The sequence below is a fragment of the Mustelus asterias genome, chromosome 13, assembly GCF_964213995.1.
Source record: "Mustelus asterias chromosome 13, sMusAst1.hap1.1, whole genome shotgun sequence".
In the NCBI taxonomy this organism is placed as follows: domain Eukaryota; kingdom Metazoa; phylum Chordata; class Chondrichthyes; order Carcharhiniformes; family Triakidae; genus Mustelus; species Mustelus asterias.
In genome coordinates, this window is record NC_135813.1 from 33,958,255 (window position 1) to 33,970,724 (window position 12,470).

General features: G+C 42.5%; 1 protein-coding gene across 3 annotated transcripts in view; it reads right to left on the minus strand.

The window, feature by feature from the left end:
• Window positions 1-12,470, minus strand: part of astn2 (astrotactin 2) — a 1,763,595-nt gene that overhangs the window by 974,961 nt on the left and 776,164 nt on the right. For all 3 annotated transcript variants that reach the window (XM_078226657.1, XM_078226658.1, XM_078226656.1), the window contains one exon: window positions 11,617-11,784. In XM_078226657.1, the coding sequence (XP_078082783.1) occupies window positions 11,617-11,784 (168 nt within the window). The remainder of the gene's footprint in view (window positions 1-11,616; window positions 11,785-12,470) is intronic.

Consider the following 12,470-nt stretch of genomic DNA (forward strand, 5'->3'; position numbering starts at 1 on the left):
GATACCCCATGAAATTGAAATTGGCCCATTTATAAGACTTCGCTTATTAAACAAAGCTCATTTTTTATTGATTTAAGTACATTACCTGGAAAATAACCCCTTGTAAAAGGGAATGTTCCCATTTACCATGCACACTGTTCCCTAATCAGCTCAACATCCATCAGCAGTACCATTCACAGACCTGTCAACATAAACAGCTGTGAAAATGTCAAACCAATGTATCAACAACAGCTTGTACTTAGATAGCCTTTTATAATGTAATGCTTTGAAGCATTGTTATCCAAAAACTATTTCACATTCAACCACGAGGAGATAATTCGACCAGATGACCAATAGCTTGGTTCAAAGAGGAAGGTTTTTAGCAGCGTCTTAAAGAAAAGATATAGAGCAGCAAAGGGATTCAGGGAAGGATGATTCAGGGAAGGATTTCAGAGCAAAGGGCCTTGGCAATGGAAGGCACAGTCATCAATAGCAGACTGCCCAAATTCTGGAATACTCAAGAGGCCAAAATTGTCAGAGTGCAGGGATCTCAGCGGTTGTAGGATTGGAGATAATAGAAGAGTGATGTCATGGAGAGATCTGAAAACAACAATGCTTGTAAGGTGTTCATGCCTCACTTAAGAGGTCTGGAGGCTTGTGTGGTTGAGCTTAAACTGTTTATTCCGAACACACAACCATACACTTATCTCCAGGACATAGTTCTAATGAGGTAATATCTCCATGCCGACTCCTCTCAGACTCTCTCCACACAACTCTGTCCCCTGTCTACTGCCACGTGTCTCTCTACATCTTACTGTCGTCAGTTGGTACTGTTCTCCAGTCCCACATTAATCCTTGCTATGCCGAACACCTTTATGCCACCTCCCCTGAAGTCATTACCCAACATATTTACAGTACAATTTTTTTTAAACATGCTGCCCACTTCATCAAAGAACAAAGAAAATTACAGCACAGGAACAGGCCCTTCAGCCCTCCAAGCCTGCACCGACCATGCTGCCCGACTGAACTAAAACCCCTGACCCTTCCGGGGACCACATCCCTCTATTCCCATCCTATTCATGTATTTGTCAAGATGCTCCTTAAAAGTCACAAAAGTCATCCTCCCTCAAGTCTATGATTTTATAAATTCAGATGGCCTGGAGGTTTGACAATTCTCCCTGATCTCCCAGGTAGTATTGTCTGTTTCTGGTACTTGGGTCTCTCCTTCAGATTTGCTTTTTCTGCTCCTTTGTGTTAAATTTCTCTTTATCAACTATCCATATCATGGGATCCCACTTGCTTGTGTCGTTCCTTCCCGAGAGAATATCCCATTTGTTCATTCATAGAGTGCACTCTGGTTTTATTTATTCATTAGATCTGCCACGTTCTTCCTGGAAGCTGACGTTTCAAAATGGAACTTTCATTTCCACATTTCATAATTTCACCCAAATGGTTGTTTTCTCCCTTATTTTCCAATTCTTCTTCAAGCTTATTAATCTTTTCATTCAGCTCAGCAATTATTCTGGTGAGTTGAGTTGTCTGCGGAACCCTTATATAAGCTGAACAACTTCACATGAGCATTCGGTTCCCTTCAGAATCTTTCTTCTATGGCCACTGACTGCTCCTGAGATTCTTTCAATCGACCCATTAGATCCTCAATCTGTTCCTTAGACTCTTCCTTAGCTACTCTTAAAGCTAAATTTGCTCTTCCATACTGTGCATCTCATCTTTCATGTCCTTCAGATTGGATCAAGGTTCAAGAGTTTCATTTCTCTTTCCAAGATAACGTTTCAGCATCTCCTCTATCTTGGCTGTTAATTCCGCATTCAACCAACTTTTCTGCTGCCTCACAGCACCAGGAACCCAGGTTCGATTCCCGGCTTGGGCATTGTCTGTGAGGAGTTTGCACATTCTCCCCGTGCCTGCGTGGGTTTCCTCCAGGTGCTCCGATTTCCTCCCACACTCCAAAGATGCGCAAGTTAGGTGGATTGGCCAGGCTAATTTGTCTCTTAGTTTCAGGGGGACTAGCTAGGTAAATGAATGGGGTTATGGGGATAAGGCCAAGATGGGATTGTGATCGATGCAGTGCTAATGGCCTCCTTCAGCACTGTAGGGATTCTATGATTCTGATTCATTTGTAATTAGTTTTCCTGTTTGAGGCATTTTTCACAATCCTTAAAAGAGACTTCTGATACTTGAAGTTCATCAAGTTCTAACTTTTCATTTGCAACCTGATCTTCTGTACACAATGTTGGTTGTCTGCACTGAATAGATTTTCCTTAGCAGAAACATATTCTTCTGTGCTATCCTTCAAGCTCTCAGTCTGCAATTTTACTTATGCGATTTGTTTCTGAAACTCTTCACTCTCCTTTGTGAAGACATCAAGTTTCTCTTGCAACTGTTCAACATCTTTCTTGACATTCTTGGCTGTGATTTTCATTTCAGCCAAGTTATTTTTCAACAGCTCAATGGTTCTCAGTAAACTTGAGACATGCAAGTCTTTTCCTTCAAGTTCCTTGATCTTCAACGTCGGTTTTACACTTCCCACTCTTATTTTTATCTTTTCATTCTCTGTCTGCAGTAGAGCTATATCACTGCCTTTCATTTCGATTTCACTGTTAAGCAGAGCTGTCTCAGGTGAAGCCTTCACATGTTTCAGATCTGGAATTGTGCCACTCATAGCTTCAATTTCTGCTTACAGTTTACAAATCTCTCTTGTCTTTTCTTTTCAGTGCCTCCTATTTTTCCATTCAGCTTGTTCTTCAGCCTAAAAATATCCAAGTTCATTTTCCCTTTCAATTGGGCAATGCTGCAAAAGTGGTACAGAACTCTTTTCCTGACTGGTCAGGACTGGTGTTGCAAGTTTTCTTTTTTTTTAATTCATTCGTGAGACATGAGCGTTGCTGGCTGACCAGCATTTGTCGCCCATTCTAGGGCAGTTGAGAGTCAACCACATTGCTGTGACTCTGGAGTCACATGTAGGCCAGACCAGGTAAGGATGGCAGATTTCCTTCCCTAAAAGACATTAGTGAACCAGATGAGTTTTTCCGACAATCGACAATGGTTTCACGGTCACCAGTAGATTCTTAATTCCAGATTTTGTATTGAATTCAAGTTCCACCATCTGCCGTGGCAGGATTCGAACCCGGTTTCCCCAGAACATTAGCTGAGTTTCTGGATTAATAGTCCAGCGATAATACCACTAGGCCATCACCTCCCCTTCTACTTTTTTTTGCTCCAGAAGAATTCTTCATCTTTCACTTTTCCTCCTACAATCTTTCACTTTTTCCACAAGCTCATCCTTTTCACGCATAGCTTTAATTAACTTGCTTTCCTTCTCTTCATATATACCTTTGGGAATGTAATGTCCAACCATTTCCTTCAGCTCTGCAGTCTTTTTCTTGTACCTCTTGGCTTCCTACTGGAATATTGAACATCATTGCGTCTTCTGTGGTTCTTCAGATCTTTCAGAATAACATCAGTTTAATTTTGCTTCTGTTTATAATTCTTCAGAAGAACAAACATTGACCTGAGGGATCCTGGTAGTGTGTGCAGGTCAACAGGTTTTCCTTGAGAAACTCAGTTGTTTTGTCGCCAGTCTTTACAACTTAAACCTGCTATTCTTCCATTCAGCTTTTCAAGACAGCCTTTAGTTCTTCATCCTGCTGAAGGGCTATGTACTCCTTTTGCATGGAATCGAGAAGGTTCATTAGCTGTTCTTTCAACTGTTTATTTTCTTGTTGACTTCCTGTCAATATGCACTGCATTTCAGTGCATTGCTTTGTCACTACTGATAACTCCAATGCGGCTTTTTCTGAAGTAGTACTCAACATCTTTTTTTAACTCATGTTTTTCCAGAGACACATATTGATTTTTTTCCAAACTGTCTTTAAGGGCAGCAACTCCCTTGCATTCCATTTCTGCCTGTTGTTTTCCTGGCTGAGATCTTCAATCTGAGCCCTGATATAAACATTTTTCTGTGGAATAACTTCAGTTTCTTCTTGCAGGTTTTGTTGCTTTTCAGTTACATCAGATAGCTTTCCTTTAATTGCATCCATCTGCTTGTTCCACACACCAACTACGGTTGCAATATGGGTACTATGACTGCACTTTCAAAAAGTTCTATGTTTAAGCTTTTGGGCTGCTTCTTAGCCTCTTCTTTCCTCTGCACTTCAACTCAGGGACTTCATTGTGCCAGCAAAGTCTGCAAGCATCTTTCATTTTGTTTGAACATTGTCTTCCTATCTCCGGGGTCTCTTTGCCCTTATGGTGTTTTATTGGTCTGTTCCATTCCTTCTTGTCAGGTCTGCACTTTCCATGACTTGGAGTTTCAAATACCTATCAAAGGCTTTTCGTCCTCATCAAATGTGGTTGAGGATTCATATATATCTTTCAATTAACCTGTTGGCATTTTCACTAGAAGATCTGGAGTCTTGTGTGCACGACTGTAAACGATTAATTGGTAACACATAAATATATACATAACTCCAAGGCATAGGCCTAACCACTACTACCCTCATGCTGACATCTCTAAGACTCTCTTTAAACAACTCTGTTTCCTGTCATGTATCTCTCTACAATCATACTGTGGGTGGTATTGTTACCCAGTTCCACTGATGCACCATCAATCGAGCAAAGACTAGTTTGTATGCAAGAACAAATAGGCTTTTACTAGCAAAAGACTTGGAGCACACTCATGCCGATGAACTGAGGCAGGGGGATGGGGAGCAGTCACCTTTATACCCGGACCGGGGGGGGGGGGGGGGTGGGGGTGGAGTCTCAGGTAGGGCTGGCAGAGATGTGTCCAGGCATGTCACATATACAGGTAATAAGCTAACAGTGGTTTACCACATCCACATTAACCCCCCACTGTGCCAAATGCCCTTATACGACAAAGATGACATTAGGGGCATTATTTAAATGGGAGCCAATATGTATCGGTGAGCAGGGTAATTAAAATCAGATGACAGGGTGCAGACGTTTTGACACAGATAAAAGATGCTGGCTTCTCTCTTCCCAATATTTAGTTTGAGGAAAGTTCTGTCCCTCCAGTACTCAGTGCTGGGCAGGCAGTCCAATGGTTTGGAAGCAGTGCAGGTTTACGAGAGGTGGAGAGGCGTAGAGATGGGTCTCGTCAGTGTTTACATGTAGAAACTGTTTCTGTGTTTTTGAGCATTGATGAAAGATTATGATGGCATATTTAAAGGTGAAGGGGGCAATACCAGAGGAGAGCAAGAACTATTAATTATAGCATTTCAAATTGAGACCAGAGTGATCGAGTGGTCAGCGGTTTAGTGGGAATGGGGTCAGGAGAGCAGAAGATAGCTTGTGGAGAGCAAGAGGGGAGACAGGAGAGCAACCAGAGAAAGATGCAAAAACAGCTGAAGAAACAGCAAAATATAAATGAACATTTTTCCTCTAAATCCTTCCCTTACAATCCAGCAGACTGATATTAAACATCAAAAGGGAGCTGACATTTTCTTGGGAAAAGGCTATCAAAACTTACAAACCTAAAATGATGAAATGCATTGAGGCAATGCAAGATAACAGAGATTAAAAACCGCAGTGTCCTTCAGAATCCAATTTACCATTAATTAAAGAAGCCTTTGGAGCTGTCTACACATGATTACTTCATTTTAATTTGACATTTTAGCTGCTTTGTTAACCACCTGATAAACCTGGCGAGAGTGAACATAAAATATAGGTGATGAGTTTTACTTGGGTGCTTTATGGTCAGGCCGATTGCCTCACCCAGTCAATGTCATGAGCTGGAGGGCTGAACTCTCCAGCGATCACACCTCATTTGAATCTGGTGAGCTGTGTACACCTCTCCAGTGCACTTAAACCTCTTAAATGCAAACAATCTGTCTCTCTCGAAATCCCCGTCAGGAATTGGAGATGTGTTTCAATCAGGAACTCTGAGGTTTAGTCACTAGGAGTTGGAACAGGTGATGGCAACAGAGAGGCCCTCTTTCTCTATGATGACAAGATTGTTCCCCGGCAGACTCACCTTATGGCCTTGAAGAACGTGGCAGAGAATGTAACTGCAAAACAAAACAGTGCTGGGAGAGGGGTAACTACCAACTTTAGATTTGGGTTGAGAATGAAGCCCTGCTGTATCTGTTCCTCAACGTTAGATTTCCCACAGGACAGAATTTGATTCGACTCCCCACCCAATACTCCAAACAATTTGCTTTGCCACCATTCATATTTCTCCAAATATTAGGCAGCGCAGCAGTCACCATCCTCATTTGAATCAGACATTGACTGACTGTCGATGCCCTTGTAATTTGTTTTTACATCATCGCAAGGGAAGGCGATGGCCGAGTGGTATTATCGCTAGACTATTTATCCAGAAACTCAGCTAATGTTCTGGGGATAAATGCAAAATACTGCGGATGCTGGAATCTGAAACAAAAACAGAAAAATGCTGGAAAATCTCAGCAGGTCTGACGATATCTGTGGGGAGAGAATAGAGCCAACGTTTCGAGTAGATGACCCTTCGCAGAGCTGAGGGGAAAGAGAGTCAGCAGAGATTTATATTATGAGGATGGAATTGGACAAAGGGAATATAAATGAGCATGTAGAAGGCTGAGAAGATGTTGAAAGTTTCCATGAAGTGATTAGAATGCCTTAATACATTTGTTTTGCCTAACAATAACTCAAGAGGGCCAGATCTGGGTAAGGACATGTCTCCATTCAATAGTCCACACAAATGCAGGTAGAAGTTCTTCAGATCCTTGACACAGTCAGTAGGAGGAACATTAGGAATGGCAATGTTGGAGGCCATTTATAACAGAATGTTTTGTCTACCATCTTCACTGAAGCAATAACACCTGGCGTTGCAGTGTGATGCCACTCATCTACAAATGCTGAAACGTCACTCATCATGCTAACCCTAATTCCTCTAGATTCATGAGGGACTTTTGAGATCTGTGTGGGTTGTGTTAGGGGAGTACATGGCCATCATTAGGATGCTCATCAAACATTCTTGTCTGGATATCATGTAAACTGCAGCAAACCAACACATGCAAGTGTTTTTTTTTTGTTGCCTCCTTCAGTATTGTTTACCCTCCCAGGTTATCTGGGAACCTGCTGGAATTAAGGGTTGCTCTCCCACACATTAATGCTAGCAGCCTGGAGAAAAGCAGATCTTCGCACCCATCTTCTGAATCCCCCACAAAAAACACTGCTCATCATAAAAAGGACCTTACATTTATCAAGTGTGTTTCCTGCTGACAGGATGTCCCAAATGCACGTTTGCAGCCAACATATTACTTCTTAAGTGTTTGTTACTGCTTCCCTTTGGGAGTGTTGACAGCCAATTTGCACTTTAAGGTCGCAGAAGTAGCAAGGAGATAATTGCCAATTAATGTATTTTAGTGATTTTGGTCGAATGTCAAATATTGGCTACAACATCAAGGAGCAATCTCTTCTTCAAGTCGTGCTCTGGGGTCTGTAGTTTAATGTAGGGAAGTGTGAGGCCATGCACTTTGGGCGGAGAAATCAAAAGGCAGAATGTGATCTAAATGGAGAGAGACTTCAGGTGAGTAAAGTTCAGAGGGCTCCAGGTGTTCTAGTGCATGAATCACAAAAAGCTAGCAAGTAGGTCCGACAAGTAGCTAAGGCGGCAAATGGCATTTTGGCCTTTTCTTGCAAAGGGGTTGGAGTTTAAAAATAGGGAGGTTTTGTTGCAATTGTACAGGGTCTTGGCGAGGCCGCATCTGGAATACTGAGTACAGTTTTATTCCCCTACCGGAGAAAGATTGTCGTAACATTGGAGGCAGTCCAAAGGACTATTCCTGGGGTGGGAGGATTGTCCTATCAAGAGAGACTAAATAGCATGAGTCTATATTCTTAGGAGTTTAGAAGAGTGAGGGGTGACCTTATTCAAATATATAAGAGTGTGAGAGGGCTGGACAGGTAGATGGTGAGATGTTTTTACCAGTGGGTGAGTCTCAAACAAGGGGATATCTACTAGATAAGGGGCCGGTCATTCAAAACTGAGGTGTGTAGAAATTTCTCGCAGAGAGTGGTGGAACTCTGGAATTAACTGCCCCAAAGAGTAGTGGAGGCTGGATTATTAAAAATATTCCAGGTGGATAAATATTTGATAAATTGAGGAATAGAGGGCTCTGGGAAAATGGCACAGAAAAGGAGTTGAGGCCGGCATAGATGAGCCGTGATCATATTGAATTGTGGTGCAGGCATGAAGAGCCTTGTGGCCGACTCCTGCTTCTATTTCATGCGTTCTTGTGCTGAAACTAAAGCAGTTCACAAGTGGACTAAATTTTAAGTGAGTGTTATATAGGCAAATGCAGCAACCAGGTATTCTGGAAGTTTTCACAAATGGTAGGCTGATGAAAGACCATATTCTTTTTGGTGGTGATATTTGAGGGAAAGATGTTCGACAAAAATCTACAAAATAAAATAATCCCACTGATCTCCTTCAACTAGTGTCCCGAATATTCTCTGCCCACGCATCAGGTTGACTGGGCATTATTTGAAATAATAGCCTGTACTTTGCAATTGTAACAATGGTAAACTGGTCAGCGATTGCTGTCATTACACTGTGAAACTGAAACTGACAACAACTTCAACAACAACAAGGGCGCATGGTGGTTAGCGCTACTGCCTCACAGCGCCAAGGACCCGGGTTCGATTCTCGGCTTGGGTCACTGTCTGTGCGGAGTCTGCGCGGGTTTCCTCCAGGTGCTCCGGTTTCCTCCCACAGTCTGAAAGATGTGCTGGTTAGGTGCATTGGCCATGCTAAATTTTCCCTCAGTGTACCCAAACAGACGCCAGAGTGTGGCGACTAGGGGATTTTCACAGTAACTTCATTGCGGTGTTAATGTAAGCCTACTTGTGACACTAATAAATAAACGTTTTAAAAAATCAGTCACCTGCACATGCACAGTTAAACGTGGAAATCTAGAACTAGCTGTCACTAATTCCGCACTCATCTACAGGGCACGCCTTGAAGTCCTTCCAAATCAAATTCAATCAGAAATCACTAAACTGACATGAAGTTCCATTTTTTATGTAATTCCAACACTACTAAAAACCTTTGAAGATGATATGCTTCATTAGAATGAGATATTACTGGATTTTTAGCAGTATAGAGAGTCATAATTGCTGCTCAACAACTTACATAGATAGCACTGTCAAATTACTTTATGTTAGTGCATTGCCAGATTTCTCAATTCTATGATAAAAATGCCATAGATTTAAAAAACAAATTAAATATTTTGTTAAAGCTTTTGAAATAATATTTCAGCTGCAACCTTAATCCTATGTTTATGTCCCAAACTTGAGTTTGCTTTTGTAAACCGGGAAAAAGTGAACGATAAAACCTGCTATACTTCCTACTTGCTATCTGAGGGAATTCTAATAGGATTGGCAGCTTAGCCTGCTTGATGATGTCACTGTTGCTGGGCCCAGAGATTCCATTCTCATGCCAGACCAAAAGTAATGACGCAGAGGATGAAAGGCACACCACAGAGATCAATAGTTCCCTTCGAGATCAGTTATGACTACCATCTGATCACAAAATCACAGCCATGATGTACAGAAAAGGGTATTATATTTCTGGCAATATGGCACTCCCACAGTACAACACCAAATTGTCAACCTAGGTTTCATACTCAAGTTTCTAACACACTTTGGACCCACCACCTTCGGATTCAGAAGTAAGAGTGTCCATAGTAGAACCAAGTATTAGTTAGTTGATGCATCCTGTGTACTTTACAATTATACTACTGAGTTGAATTTTGCTGCATACTCCAATGTCCCATCGTTGGGACTGAAAGAGGATGATGGGACTTGGGACCCAGAGACCTATGGCTGGTCGTGGCCAATCACAGAACTCAGCAGCATCGTGACTCTAGCGCAACCAATGCTGAGGCTTCAACACCAGGGTTAAGATACTCCAATAATGGCACGCCCTGAGAACAGGAGAGTTGGGTCGGAGGAAACTAAATCTGGAGCTGGGTCCCGGTGATTAGAGGGGTTCAGGGATAGTTATGGAGGATCGGCAATGCAGTTGCTGCAACGGCAGCCATTGCTGCCTGGTGGTGCCTCCGTGGGCCAGGGTGAATCCATCAAGGAGAACCCACTGAGAGGCAGCCAAGATTTATTTGGCAGTCATCCAATGTGACAGCAAGCTGTCCTCAATTGGTCACTTAAGTTGCTCATTTGGCTCCCAGCTATCAAGTTTGCTGCCAATGCAATATGGCACAGTGGCGGGATAATCATAAAATCCCTACAGTGCAGAAGGAGGCCATTCGGCCCACCGAGTCTGCACCGAGAACAATCATACCCAAGCCCTATCCCTGTAACCCCACATATTCACCCCACTAACCCCTCTAACCTACGCATCCTGGGACACTAAGGGGCAATTTAGCATGGCCAATCAATCCAACCCACATATCTTTGGACTGTGGGAAGAAACCAGAGCACCCAGAGGAAACCCACGTTGGCACGGGAATATGTGCAAACTCCACACAGACAGTGACCCAAGCCAGGAATCGAGCCCAGGTCCCTGGAGCTGTGAGGCAGCAGTGCTAACCACTGTGCCACCATGTTACCTTGTCACGCTCCCCTCCTGATGGCTCCAATTTGTGCCAGTTTGTGAGCTCTGTCACCTCCCGGCCCTTGCCAGTGCGCCAAGAAAATATAGTCCTCTGATTCTAAATTTTTGGCTGGTAAAAGGTGTCCTATGACAGAGGGTAGATGCTTACAGTCATGTACTAAGCGCAGTTCAATTTTTAACAACAGGTGGGAGTATTCGCCATGATTAAATAGAATGTTCAATAAGTTTATAATCCATCCAAGCTCGTCTAACAGATCAGCTATCCACTTCTTAAAAGTGTGACTTCCGTAGAATCACAGAATCCTTACAGTGCAGAAAGAGGCCATTTGGCCCATCAAGCCTACACCGACAACAATCCCACCCAGGCACTATCCCTGCAACCCCACATATTTACCCAACTAATCCCTCTGACACTCAGGGGCAATTTAGCATGACCAATCAAACTAACCCACACATCTTTGGACACAGGCGACAAGGAATACAAAATGACCACAACAAAACAGGGAGAGTTGGTCTCACTTCATGAGTGCAAAGATTGATCGCCTGAGTTATAATATTACTTCTTGTGTTAACACTCAGTCAAAACTTCAATTAAAGATTTTGCCTTTCTTTTAAACTGCCAACTACCTCCCACCAAATTAAGGTTGAAATTGGTATTTATTTTAATGACAGTAATCAGGGAACAAAGTAAATAAATCCAGCTACACATTTGCGTAATGTAGTCACTGTTTTCATGTTGTACTTGTGATAAAAATACTTTCCAACACCTCATATTGCTTATCTCAACAAGGATACAGAGGCGTTTGCTATAAACAGCAACTACAGCTGCCTGACAAGGAATAAAATAAGGTGGTTCTGCAGTGTTTTCCATTCCATCCAATTTTACATTACTTTAATGAAAGAAGCACTATTAAAGCCATTTCTACTGGATGCAAACAATGGCTAAAATAAGCTCCGAACATTGGAAATAAATAAATTAGCACCAAATTGGGTAATCCCACGCATGAAGGCCACGGATGCTGAAAGCTATAGGACTCACAGCTTACCTGTTTCTTCATCGCAGAGGTGCTCACACGGCTCCAACGTCCTTTGCCCACAAAGATCCCTCGTCCATGGAGATGTGGAGTTGATTTGATAGAAGAGTGATAACTTGGCTGGGTTTAACCAGTCCGAAATATCCAGAAAGCTCCCCTCACTGACAACAAAGCTGCTCCCTGAACAAGAGAATGGCAGAACGTTAAAGACGTCAGTACAATGCATCTTGACACTGTTTTTCCTTTTAATTACAGCACCAATTCGCGACATGTCAGAAACAGTGTTTGATAGACAGCCATGTCAAGAATGATGAGCACTTAGGATTCAAACGGACGGGAACCATTCAATCATGAGGTGTTTGGATGTCATTGAAAACCATGGGAATAAAGTTGATGCAGATTATGGGTGTCATCTGAACTGCTCGAAGGAATTGTTGCTTCAGACTCATTTGGCAGGTATTAATTTAACATAATGCAGGCTATACATTCTAACTGCAGAGACAACAGCATCTTTTACTGGCAGCTCCTGTTGGATGACTTGAGGCTGCGGAACAGTACAATGGGCTGCACTTGCCATTCACAACGCATTATGTTATGAAGAACGATTTGCTTATCGTAAAATGTAATAAAACAAGCGATACGAGAAATGATTGCTGATGAGACAAGGGGATGAACACTCAATTTATAGGTCATCTCCCTGTCAGCTACATCCACAACGACCCAAATTCATTTTCTTTCAAATAATTATCACCTCTATTAATAGGGCAGCATGGTGGCACATTGGTTAGCACTGCTGTCTCACACCGCCAGGGACCCGGGTTCGATTCCCGGCTTGGGTCACTGTCTGTGCGGAGTCTGCACATTTT